Consider the following 13,888-nt stretch of genomic DNA (forward strand, 5'->3'; position numbering starts at 1 on the left):
AGGTTAATGGTGGCTATATGTTGGTGGCTGCTTTATGGGTTAATTTTCTTTATGTGTTTTCTGTATTTTCCAAAAATGATTACAGTGATATATGCTTTTGTTGTCAGAAAAATAATAAAGGTTATTAAATGAAATATCCTAAGCTCAATGATTTGTTACTTGGGCAAATTAGTTTGAGAATTAAATTGCCCTTCCAGTTTCCTGATAGTCACAAAGCCCTGAAGTCAGGCCCCAGGCAGAATAAATCACCCGCTCTGCTTCGTGCCTTCCGGTGGGTGGCTCCCATGGCAACGGGGCAAAGGTGAAAGAGATGTTGTAGGCACCCCTACAGCCGTTCAAACCTACCTGCTCTCGGCGATCGATAAAGAAGATGTCCAGGTGAGCATTCTGGTCTTTGGACAGCCTGAAAATGAATTAGTCTGCATATGTTGTGGCTATTCTCCACTTGGACAAAAAATTAGATTTTAAAGTTTAAGTGGTGACTGGGAAGGATAGTAACTACTTCAATCTGTTTAGCATTGGCTGGAATGTTCTTAAAAACTGTTTAGTTGGAAAGAACTTGGTACAACAGAATTGGGTGGTAAGCCTCTTGGGGCAGAGGACCCCCCTGCCGTTTCATTCCAATCATTTCCTCGTCTTTGCACCTCTCCCCCAGCACCAACACGTGGGTGGGTGTGAATCCTTCAGGAAGGCCAGCATAGCAAAATCTCAATTTAGGAACCCCAAATCAATGTATTCAGGTTTTGTAAAAATAAACTCCTAAATTTGTGTTTATGAAAGGAATCACAAAAAGGCTTCTTCAAATAGTGCATATCTTTGCAGCATTTAAAATGTTTTGTTTATAATTGTTTGATGTTTCCAAGCCCATTTGGGTAACATATGAGATAAGTATGTACTCTAAGGGCAGGTGTTTTTTATTTTATTTTTTTATTTTTATTTTTTTTATTTTTATTTTCATTTTTATTTTTTTCAATATATGAAATTTATTGTCAAATTGGTTTCCATACAACACCCAGTGCTCATCTCAAAAGGTGCCCTCCTCAATACCCATCACCCACCCTCCCCTCCCTCCCACCCCCCATCAACCCTCAGTTTGTTCTCAGTTTTTAAGAGTCTCTTATGCTTTGGCTCTCTCCCACTCTAACGTCTTTTTTTTTTGTTTTTCCTTCCCCTCCCCCATGGGTTTCTGTTAAGTTTCTCAGGATCCACATAAGAGTGAAACCATATGGTATCTGTCTTTCTCTGTATGGCTTATTTCACTTAGCATCACACTCTCCAGTTCCATCCACGTTGCTACAAAGGGCCATATTTCATTCTTTCTCATTGCCATGTAGTACTCCATTGTGTATATAAACCACAATTTCTTTATCCATTCATCAGTTGATGGACATTTAGGCTCTTTCCATAATTTGGCTATTGTTGAGAGTGATGCTACAAACATTGGGGTACAAGTGAAGGGCAGGTGTTTTTTAATTAGAGAGAGAGAGAGAGAGAGGAAAGAGAGAGAGAGCTGTAACATACAAAGTACAAAACTTGAATACACTTCTTAGTGAATTTTTACATATGTATACACCCATTAACAGACCAGGATATAAAGCATTTTCTGAACCCCAAAAGGTTTCATCATGCCCCTTCCCAGTCTATATTCCTTCCCCTCAAGGAAAGAATTTTGTTGACTTCTACCACCATCCATTACTTTTGTCTTACATGGAAGACTCATCTATAAGAGAACTAAAAGTGCAGTTACTAAAGTAGGTGGAAGGATCTAGACCCCATCTCTCTCTCGATACATATATATCTCATACAATTTGCCATTTCAAACAATTTTAAGCATACAATTTAATGGTGTTAATTACATTCACATTGTTGGGCAATCATCACCACTATTTCTAAAACTTTTACATCACCCCAAAAGGAACTCTATTCGTTGAACAATGGCTGCCACTATTCCTTCCTCTAGCCTCTGGAAACCTCTAACCTACTTTCTGTCTCTGTTAATTTGCCTATTCTTGACATTTCATGTAAGTGGAATTGCACAAGACCTACTCTTCTGTGTCTGGCTTCTTAGCATGATATTTTCAAGGTTCATCCATGTTGTAGCATGTATCAGAACTCCATTCCTTTTTATGACTGAATAATATTCCATTGTGTGGATACAGCACATTTTGTTCATCCATTTGTTTGTTGATCAACACTTGGGTTATTTCTCTGGTGTGCTTTTTACTCATTTTTATTTTTTATTATTACTATTTTTTTTAACACATATATTTTTTGAGACAGAAAAGACAGAGTGTGAGTGGGAGAGGGGCAGAGAGCGGGAGACACAAAATCTGAAGCGGACTCCAGGCTCTGAGCTGTCAGCACACAGCCCGGTGTGGGGCTGGAACCCATGCATTATGAGACTGTGACCTGAGCCAAGGTTGGGCGCTTAATTGGCTAAGCTACCCAGGCATCCCTCTGGTATACTTTTTAAAAAGACAAAATAATTCTTTTCATTTTCTTGATTTAAGTAACTATATGTTTGGATAAAGGTTACATATTTTTAAAATGTAAGGGGTGAAACCAAATATGCCTTTAATAATTAAGATTGAACAGATTTTACAGGTGCCTAGGTGGCTCAGTCAGGTTAAGCGCCTGACTTTGGCTCAAGTCATGATCTCATGGTTTATGAGTTCAAAACCCACGTCGAGCTCTGTGCTGACAGCTCAGAGCCTGGAGCCTGCTACAGATTCTGTGTGTGTGTCTCTCTGCCATTCCTCTGGCTAGTTTAAAATTATATTGAATAAGATATTTATTTATTTATTTATTTATTTATTAAAATTTTAAGAAGAAAATTGCTTTTATTTTCCTTAGGCAACAAGATAATTCCTTTTTTTTTTTTTTTAAAGTGGGCTTCATGCCCTGTGCAGAGCTCACTGTGGGGCTTGACTTCACAACGGTGAGATCAAGACCTGAGCTGAGATCAAAAGTTGGAAACTTAACCAACTGAGCCACTCGGGTTCCCCAAGATAATTCTTTTAAAGCACCTTGTACAATGCTTGGAATATAGTAAGCATTCAAAAAATTAGTTTTTAAAATCATATTTTCAGGAAATGAATGCTTTTTCAAGATGGAGCAGAATCTCTGGCTATTTCTAGCACAGTTTTATTTTACACTCTTGCACTGGGATTCAGGCAGTTGAGAGTCAAAGACCATTTATTTAATATAGACTATGTGTCAGGCATTGTTCTGGACACAAGGGTCTAAGACTTTAGGGATTACTCAGTTCAACCTATCACCAGTAAAAAAAAAAAAAAAAAAAAAAAAGAGGGAGGCACAGAGAGGGCTAAATGATTAGTCCCTGGTCATTCTAACCACTATATAGCAAAATTGGATGTTTTTCTAACATCTGTCTTCAAATAGCAGAATTTGAATTTGATAAATTCATGTGGACTGGATTAGACAGTCTCTTCCCCAGGAGACAACATTTCCCCATTCTCCTATTGTCCACGCTGGTATCAGATATGTCCACAAATCTGACACTTCCTTCAAAAGACAGGACCTAATTCTCCTCCTCTTGTGTAACCGCTGGACTTAGTGACTTATTTTTAAGGAAGTGAAAAAAGGTCGAAGTGACACTGTACCAGGTAATTAAGGTACTGTGGCTTCCTCTTGCTCTCTCCAGATTATTTGCTCTGCTGGAAGTTGACTGCCATGTGTGAGGATATTTAAGCACTCTGTGGAGAAGCCCACAGGGCAAGGAACTGAGGCCTCCAACCAAGAGCCTGGTGAGTGACTCACCTTGGAAGTGTATCCTCTGGCCCCAGGCAAGCCTTCAGATGATTGCAGCCCTCGCCAGCTTGACTACCATCTCAGGAGGCCCTGAGCCAGAACCACCCAGCTAAGCCACTCCCAGAGTCCTGGCCCCCATACAGTGTGTTAAGTAATAAATGTTTATTGTTTAAAGCTGCTAAATTCGGGGGTAATTTGATATACAGCAACAGAGAACAAATACACTCTCTTATTATCACTTTACATTCACCCCTACCCTCACAACCTCCCTCCAATGACTTATTTTATAGTTTGTACTCTTGGGGCAATGACTGACACCTTTGTTTCAGTTCTGATATTTTTGCTATGTTTCTTTATTGAGATGTAATTTACATACCACAAAACTGGCCAACACATTAAAAATGAGTTGTAAGAGACACATAAAAGTTATCATTTTAACCATTTTAAGCCATACAATTCAGAGGTATGTTGTGCAAACATCACCACTATCTGGTTCAGAACTTTTTCATCACCCAAATGGAAACTCCCTATTCACGGCTGACAAATTTTAAAGGGTAAAAAAATTTTTTTGTTCCCCAGATATGAAATACTCAGGTAGTAGCAAAGAAGAACAATTAAATTAATAAAACTTTTCTTTAAACACAAATGAACCCAGAAAGAAACATCCTCAATGTGAATCTGTTCACATTCTTATACAGAAAAGAGAAACCTAATGAGATGCATTCTATAATGGATAAAATAAAATCTCAAATAAAAGTTTTACAACAACTAGTTTTGACAACTCCCTGTAAATCCACTGAGTACAGAACACCATGTTGTACTTGGCAATCAAGGGACTGGAACTGGGGACAGCCCTGGGAGCATGGTGTGGAGGGTGAATGGCTGTCATATAGTGATGGCCTCTAATCTCATGGTATTAATAGACACTGGGATTAGAAGGATCCAGAAGAACACGTGGGCTCAGTTAGTGCAGAGTATCTGCCACAGGTGAGGGAGTGGTAGGTGATGGCATTTGGGCCAGCTGTTTGCCAACCCGGGCGTGGGGTAAATGTTGGTAACAGGTGTTTTTAGTTCTAGCACCATTTCCTTCCAATCATCTTATTTTAATACAATACAAATTGGTAGTGACCCGAAAATATTGCTACTGAATTGAAGGGTGGCTATACAAGGACCTATAGCATATTATTTGCTGGTTTTAGTTTCTAGTGTCCTATGAAGAACAGAACTGAGGGTTATTGCCAAAAGGGTATCTTCAGTAGGCATGCTTCCCCGTTTCCCTCCTGGAGGGGGTATTATGGCTTCACTTTGGAGCGTCCTCTGTCCAGATCTGCAGACTATGCTCCTACCCCAGGAGGGCAGCTTGGGAACAGAAAAGCAACAGTTGGAGGATATTTACTCTAAACCTGTATTTAGCTCACTGGATTTTTAACGGTGTGCCGCTCTCTCATTTGTTCAACTGTCCATTCATTCATTAAAAACAAAAAAAAAGTATTGACCGCCTTCTATGTAACAGGCACTGGTCCAGGCAGTGGGGACACCAGTGAACCAAAGAGTCCCGCTAATGGAAAAAAGAGTAGAGTTTTGGCACATATTTTTCAGAGTCTGACATTCTTCAGAGCGCATCTGTATTGATCCGCATTAGCAGGACTTTCGCGAGACTGAGAAAGGGCCGGTAAGTAAAACCTCATCCTGTTTCCCCAACCCCAGAACCTCAACACAAGCAGTAAGACTGAGAATAGGGAAAGGTGGACGTGCCATCCTTTGCTTCACTGAGGCCCAGGATCTCAGATGCTGGCCATTTCCTTTCAAACTGCCCCCCTCCATCACCCCGGGACAAAACGACCGTTTCCCGGGGTTTCTCCTCCTAGCTAGGGAATAGCATGCAACTCTTAATATATTATGAGACACAGCCACATTCATAATTAATTCCATGCAACTTAGAATAGTCTTCAGCAAACAGATGACACAGAGCCACGCATCACCCACCCGGCCCCTTCGTGTCCACCACGAGCATGCATGCAGAGCCAGATGTGACCACCTTCTCTGGGCAGGGCTCCAGCTCCGGTAGTGGAGGCAAGAGGAAGGCAGGCCCCAGCAGAGATCCCCAAACCGATGGTGCTCAGCGTGGAGAGGCAAGGCAGCCTTCCCGGGCACAGGATGCCTGAGTCAAAGGGAGGTTAGGAAAAGAACCACAGGGGAGAGGGGGGTAGCAGGAAGTCTAGACGAAATGAGTAGTGGCTAGGAAAAAAAAAAAAAGAAAACTGGGGATAAAAACACATTTCTTTACTGTAATAACCCAAACCAAGAAGCAGGCATATTGCCATGCTGACCGTAACTATGAAATGGGCCTTATGCTCCATGACGAGATGAGTGACGGAGTGAGGGGTGAGCCAGGGGGGTTATTCACACGGAATGCCTGCACATGATATCTCGCAGACAGGGAGATCCCCTGGCCAACAGGACCATTAAAAACTGTCTGCTCCCCACATTTGTTACAAGAAACATGAGGCACTCCAATAAAACCCAGCTATTGGCAGGGGGAAATGTAACATCTGACTTGTGAGGCAAAAAGAGCCAGCTGCTCCAGCCTCTAGGACTCAACGAGAACTTCCTATTTCAAGTCAAGTTCCCAGCTGTCCCACACTCAGGAAAAAGGGGTTGAACTCAGCCCCCCTCTCCTCTAGACACACACCCCAGCCAACAACAGGACTGTTCCAGGTTTTATCAGCTTCTTATATGCACTGGGGTTTGAAATGAGATTCCTCAGTGTGGTTCAGAAACAAGAGAAGGACCAGGCGAACCCAGGCTGGGAGAGACACGAGATACAGGAGTAAAGGCCTGAAGTCTAACTTGTGACAGAAAAGGTGGTCTGGCTCCCCCAGGCTGCCAGAAGTCCTATACCCACGGGCCCCAGGCCCCAGTGCCCTTGGGGTCACAGCGGGGGTCCTGTGCCGGGAAATGCACAGGCACTGAATGTTTGTGGTAGAACTGCAGGCGGGAAAGGAGCTGCTCGACAATATGGGGATAGTCTCTTGACAGGTCATGTCTTTCTTCTGGGTCCTGATCAATATCAAAGAGCCAGAGGGTCTTGGTCGGTGGGTCTGATGAGGGTATCGCAGAATCGTTGTATGGAGACGGCGGAGGAAACCAACAGCCACAGCCTGGCAAAGAAATACAATAGTTTATTGCAGGAGAGTCATGGTAGACAGGTTCTAATTTCAGGGGTTGTGGACGTGGACACATAAAAAAGATGTGGCCCTTGATGCTGTATCTATATCTTTCTCACTCTAACTCCTGGTTCACTGCTTCACAACCAGGGGCCTCCAGGAATGTGCACGCATGTGTGTGCATGCGTGTGCATGTGTGTGGGTGTGGGTGGGGGGAGTTTTAGTTGTCACAGTGACTTAGGGAAGCTGCTATCAACATGTAATGGTCATGCGCCAGGGAAGCTAAGACATCTTGCAATACATGGAACGGTACCAAACAAAGAAGAGTTGTCTTACCCCAAATGCCCAAAATGTCATCATTATAAACATTGCTTAATTGCGTCAGTCTTTACCATCACACCACATATTTTAAAAATATTTAAAAGAGGTCACTTTTGGGGCGCCTGGGTGGCTCAGTGGGTTAAGTAGCCGACTTCATCTCAGGCTATGATCTCAGAGTTCATGGGTTCAAGCCCCGTGTCGGGATCTGTGACAGCTCAGAGCCTGGAGCCTGCTTTGGATTCTGTGACTCCCTTTCTGCCCCTCCCCACCTTGTGCTCTGTCTCTGTCTCTCTCTCTCTCAAAAATAAACATCAAAAAAATTAAAAAATAAAATAAATAAATAAATAAAAGATACCACTTTTAGAGAATGTGCTCAGAGGAAGCAACCACGTCCCTCAGCTACATACTTGATTGAGGATATAGCTTTCAGAGAGTCTCCCTCCTAGCCTCATGTGCTGTGCTCTGATTTTCCATGAAACATTACAGTTGGCATTTCTTCCTTTCACCGCCCCCTACAGTTAATTCTCAACTTTTTATTTTTTTAATTTTAATTTTTTTTTTTTTTTTTTTTTTTTTTTTTTTGTGGTCAGGACGGTAGATCACACCATTCTTCCTCATTCAGTGGCCCCACAGGTATGTTCTGCAAAAGGCAGTTGTTTAGTAAAGTTCTCCTTGATCTGGTGGGAAATGCCAAGCACCCTACCTGGGTAGCCGGTGAGGAGTTTCCAGTTCCCGTGTCTAATTGCAGCATGCAGAGATGTGTTGAAGGCTAAATACGCTGGATGAGAAGAATCATCCTTTGCTGGTGCCAGGCTTTTCCCAGGACCTGCGAAGAAACAGTATGGGAGACTTAGATCACTGTTATTGAAATGTGTCGTTCTAAATCAACATTTAATATCCTTCCTGTAGAACAGTAGCTTTTATCTCATGAGTGTAAATGTGTATCCCACCACAGACACGAATCTTCTATTAAATATAAACAGAAAGCTATAGTTACTTTAAACACATCAGTCATAAACCACCACGAATATAAGGTAATCCTAAAGAGATTAGAACATGAATTCATCCTTAAAATTGCTGTGTTCTGTGAACGTACATCTGGCCGTGTGCAGAACAGTGTTCTGTAATAGCAGGAGAGGCTGTTTTTCGTGTGTGCAGTTTTTCTTTTTGCTGCTAAATGACTGAATTAGATAAATAAATTTTCTATATATACTTATAGATAGATATACGTAGATAATAGAGTATAAAGTGTACATTTTAATGGAGTCTATCTCAAGCTATGAGAGTTCAATCATGCCATGACATACAGCACTATATTTATTTTTTTAACCACAGTTATGAAAGATAAAAGTGAGCAATGCTCCGTTCACTATTCAGACAGGATAATTATGGGTATAAGAACAAACTGGTATACAAATTATTGGTTATTAACACGGATTACATTATCTTCTTGGGGTCTTATACTAATTGATCATCAGGTTTTAGGGGGAGCAATTACCTCCCCCACCTTCTTGAATTTGGGACCAATTGAAAGGTTAGAGGCCAGACAGTCAGAGCTAAGATACTGCCCTTGTTACTGATAAAGTTGATTAGAGAGAACATAGCTTCAGATCTGTGGCCGAGAGGCCTTGCTAATAATTGACTCTTGACTTAGAAAGACTAAATCACTCATCCCTGATCCTGCTGGACACCCACTGGGCTCCCTCAGAGCTGAGAGCAGACCAGAGTGCTTATATATATTCTAGGGGCAGGCGAGCCCCCAAATGAGACAGACAGAGAGTCTGAAATGAGCATGCTCAGTTCCTTCTTTTGGGTAATTCCCTCCTTGGCCTGCTTGTGAGGAGTGAAATAGGTGTAGAAGAGAGACCTGAGTTCTGCTGTAAGGGATCTGTGAGGGCAGGGTATTCAGGTCCCCACCTCACTCATACCTGAGCATGTTTAAAAGCCTGCAGTTTAGGGCCTAACCATAAAATAGCTAGTCTGTTTCAAGTCCACATTTACGTGTCAACTTTTCAAACACGGTCACAGCAATCACCTAGGGTGCATTTCCAAAGGCTGCCAGACTGCCCGCCCAGTGACTAAATAGCCTTGTGTGTGCTCTGTCTGTAACAGTGCACTCTCCATCATGGTGGCCGGCCCGTCTGTCCCCCATCCTGTCATAAAGGACTTTGGGAGTGCCCTCCTTCCTGCTAGAGCGGGACTTGTGTGCTGCCAGGGGCTTCCTGCAGGAGCAATGGCAGTGGTGGAAAAGGCAGGGTCCCGTTCTTCTGGTCGGTCTTGTGGAAATGACCCTAGAGACGCATACTGGAGACAGAGCCAATAAATGTTGGTGGTTTCAGACCTTAGTCTTAACAATCATGTACCGACAAATCGTTAGCACCAAATGGCAAATCTTTTTGACTTTTTTGCTCCGCCTGCTTGTGGATGTTTCGGCTCCAATATAAGCGGATGTTTGCTGTGATCGAGGCGCAGAGGATGTCTATTATAGGAAATGTGTTCTTAAAACACAGACTGTGTTAGGACTGTGAGCCCTCATGATTTACTCCTCACAAGTTTGTGTAAAGGCCACATTTTAATACCAAAGGATGTTAAATAAAACAAGTATGCTTTGCTAACATAAACAAAGAGAGGAAATTGAGCTATCTCAGCTATACTCATATTTATATACATTTTTTCTTAAAACAAACAGGAACGTAAAATACCTAAACAATAAACAAGCCTAAGACTAAACGATGAAAGATGCTATTATCGCAACTCTATTTTTTTTCTCATTGAGAAGTTAAACAAAGGGAACATTACAAGAAATAAGAGAACTCACACTCTGTGAGCCAACACCTAGAAGGGACAGATGTTAACATTTTGTTATATTTGCCATTAAAAAAAAAAGGAAACAGAACAATGAAAATGAAGTGACAGTTCCCATGTGACGGTCTATCCCCATCCTTAATCTCCGTCTCTTCACCCCCTGCCCCTGAGGCTGCTGCTATCATGGATCAGGGTACAGTCTATCCTGCGGTGATTTAACAGTCCGGTTACACATGCATGTGCCACAGAATAATCTACAGTCCTGTTTTATACTTTAAAAATGTACGCGTATATGTTATGCCATACATACTCTGCAACTTGCTTTTTTTCAATCCACTTCAGTATTTTCAGAGCTCTGTGATTATGCTTGTGTATATTATATTCCTTTTAACTGTTTAGTAGTTCACTATATAAAAACTCACATTTTATTTACCCATTTCCCTATTAGGCATCAGGTTACTTCAATTATTCTTTTTTTTTTTTCTATTGTACACTATTCTGCAACGAGCATTGTTACCCACGTCCCCTGGTGCACATGAACAAGGATTTCTCTAAGGTTTGTGTCTGGAAGCAAAACTGTCCACTTGCAAGGGGCACACGTTTCCAACTTTACAACACGTACTAATTGGCCCTTGTGCCAGTGACGTCTCCCCTTCTCCATATCCTATACCTGATACTTTCAGACTTCAAGTTGTTGCCTATCTGAAAATTTTTAGAATCTTCACCTTTCCTTTATCACTCAATCAGCAAGAATTATCTTTCTTTTTCCGTGTCAATCCAAGGGTTGTTTAAAAAAAACATTTTAAAATAACACCCATAGAGAAAAGTGCACTAATGGTGCTGATGAAGACTGGACCCTCTCCTGTGGACACCAGCCCACTCAAGAAACAGGATATTACCAGGATTTCAGAAGCCCATGTCAGCAGCCTCCAGTTACCAGCCTCCTCTTCCAAGGTAACTGCCATCCGTCAGCAGAGACTCTTTCTGCCTGCTTTTGAACTTTGTACAAATGGAAACCATACAGCATGTTCTCTTTTATTTCTGGCTCCAACTGATTTCATAATGTTTGTGAGACTCACCCTTGGTGTTGAGGTTCAGCCTGTTCCCAGCACTTCATTCATTTTGACTGCTGGATGTGATTCTGTTCCACGAAAATTCCACAACATCTTGCATTTAGGCATAGAACCCACCAGGAACTGATTTCTGTGCACGAAGTAAGGTGGGACTCAAGATTCATTTTTCAAAGATGGCTATTATCTGACCAAGACTGTTGAAAAGACTGTTCTTTGCTACTCATCTTCAGTGACACCGTTGTCAAACATCTTATTTCCATATGTGGTGAGTCTGTCTCTAGAGCAGCATGGTCCAAATAGAACTTTCTGGAGTGTTTTATGTCTGTTGTCCACTGCAGCAACCACTAGCCGGGTGCTGAGGGTATTGAGCATATGAAATACAGCTAGTGTTGGGACGCCTGGGTGGCTCAGTCGGTTGAGCGTCCGACTTTGGCTCAGGTCATGATCTCACAGCTTGTGAGTTCAAGCCCCGCATTGGGCTCTGTGCTGATGGCTCGGAGCCTGGAGCCTGCTTCAGATTCTGTGTCTCCCTTTCTCTCTGCCCCTACTGCTCTCACACTCTGTCTCTGTCTCTCTCTCAAAGATAAATAAGTGTTAAAAAAAAAAATTAAAAAAAAAAAAGAAATGCAGCTACTGCAACTGAGGAAATTAATTTAAACTTTAATTGCCATATGTGACTAATGGCTACTGCATTGGACAGGCCAGCTCTAGAGTTTTTATTCTGTCCCACTGGTCTATATGTCTATCCTTATGCTATTACTACACTATCTTAATTACTGTAGATTTACCATATGTTTTTCTATCTAAGTCCCCAAATTTGTTGTTCTCCCAGATGGATTTCACCATTATTGGCTTTTGCATTTTCTTTTTTTTTAATGTTTATTTATTTTTGAGAGCGCTCGCGTGTGCGCGCGCGCGAATATGAGTGGGGGAGGGGCAGAAAGACAGGGAGACACAGAATCCGAAGCAGGCTCCAGGCTCGCAGCTGTCAGCACAGAGCCCAATGTGGGGCTCAAACCCATGAACTGTGAGATCATGACCTGAGCTGAAGTCGGATGCTTAACCGATTGAACCACCCAGGCACCCGTCTTTATTTTTTTTTAATTTTATTTTAGGGACAGAGAGAGAGAGTGCGCAAGCTAGCAGGGGAGAGGGGCAGATGGGGAGAAAGAATCTTAAGCAGACTCCATGCTCAGTGTGGAGCCAGATGCGGGGCTCGATCCTCGACCCTGGGATCATGGTCTGAGCTGAAATCAAGAGTCCACAATCAACTGACTGAGCCACCCACGGGTCCCAGCCTTTTGAATTTCAATATAAATTCTAGGAGTAGCTTGTTAAATTTCACAAACTAGCTACTGGCTACTGGGATATTGATTATGATGGTATTGACTCCAGGGATCAATTGTGGGGCATTGCTGTCTTAAAATATTGAGACTTACAATTCATGCGTGTGGTGGATCCCCATAATTTCTCTTCATCATATTCTATGATTTTCTGTGTAGAGGTCTTACATGTCTTTTCTTAGGTTTACTCCCAGTTGGTTAATGTGTTTTAATACCGTTATAAACAATATTTTAAAACAGGAGCACCTGGGTGGCTCAGTAGGTTAAGCGTCCGACTTCGGCTCAGGTCATGATCTTGTGTTGAGCTCTGTGCTGACAGCTCAGAGCCTGGAGCCTGCCTCGGATTCTATGTCTCCCTCTCTACCTCTCCCTTGCTCTCTCTCTCAAAAATAAATAAACATTTAAAAAAATTTTTAAAATACATATTTCATACTCTGAATTAACACAATTGACACTTTTACATATTGACCTTGTTTTTAGTGGCTTTGCCAAATTCATTTATTAATTCTAATTCTTTGTTTATAGTCTTTGGATTTTCTATGCATGCTATAATGTCACCTGCAAATATTGACATTGGTTTCTCCCCATAATAGATCTTTCAGTTTCCTTTTTCTTACCTTATGACATTGTACAAAATCTCTAGTATAAATTTGAATAAAAGTAGTGATAGTGAGAATTTGTATCTCATTCCTGTTTTCAGGGGAAAAGGTTTTACGATTTTACTGTTAAGTGTGATATCAATATAAAAATCTTTGTAGCTATGCTTTATCAGATAAAAGAAGATCCATTCTACTCCCAGTTTACTAAGTTTTTATTTTTATCATAAATGGGTGTTAAATTTTGCCATATGCTTTTTCAGCATCTGAAAATATCACATAATTATTCATTTATCTTTTAGCACAATTAATTATACTTATTGATTCCTTTTCTTTCAATGTTTATTCATTTATTTTTGAGAGAGACAGAGAGAGAGAGCATGCACAAGCAGGGGAAGGGCAGAGAGAGAGGGAGACACAGAATCTGAAGCAGACTTCAGGCTCCCAGCTGTCAGCACAGAGCCTGACGTGGGGCTCGAACTCATGTGAGATAATGACCTGAGGCAAAATCAGACGCCCAACCGACTGACCCACCCAGGCACCCTTCTACTATTAATTCTTAAATGCCAAATCAACCTTGCATTTACAGAATAAACCCCCTTCAGTCATGATGTTTGTCCTTTTTATTTATTGCTGGATTCACATTTTGTTCAGAGCTTTTGCACCTATGCTTCAATTTCTCTATTAATTTTTTTCTTAAAATATTCTTGTCATCTTTTTGAGTCAAGGTTATATTGGTCCTATAAAAGGAAGTGGAAGTGTTCCCTGAAGAGTTTGTGTCAGATGGTTGTTATTTCCTAAATACTTGGAAG

The 13,888-nt window shown here is 41.6% G+C and overlaps 1 protein-coding gene across 2 annotated transcripts in view; it reads right to left on the minus strand.

The window, feature by feature from the left end:
• Positions 1 to 4,094: 4,094 nt before the first annotated feature.
• The window catches only part of ARSB (arylsulfatase B), a 169,439-nt gene continuing 159,645 nt past the window's right edge, over positions 4,095 to 13,888 (minus strand). For both annotated transcript variants that reach the window (XM_047088414.1, XM_047088421.1), the window contains exons 7-8: positions 7,963 to 8,085; positions 4,095 to 6,932 (exon numbers count right to left, since the gene is read on the minus strand). In XM_047088414.1, the coding sequence (XP_046944370.1) occupies positions 6,667 to 6,932; positions 7,963 to 8,085 (389 nt within the window). In that variant the 3' untranslated portion in view covers positions 4,095 to 6,666. The remainder of the gene's footprint in view (positions 6,933 to 7,962; positions 8,086 to 13,888) is intronic.

This window comes from Lynx rufus, unplaced genomic scaffold (genome assembly GCF_022079265.1).
Source record: "Lynx rufus isolate CCGP_SWC_20201006 ecotype Redwood Valley unplaced genomic scaffold, mLynRuf1.p SCAF_1, whole genome shotgun sequence".
NCBI lineage: Eukaryota > Metazoa > Chordata > Mammalia > Carnivora > Felidae > Lynx > Lynx rufus.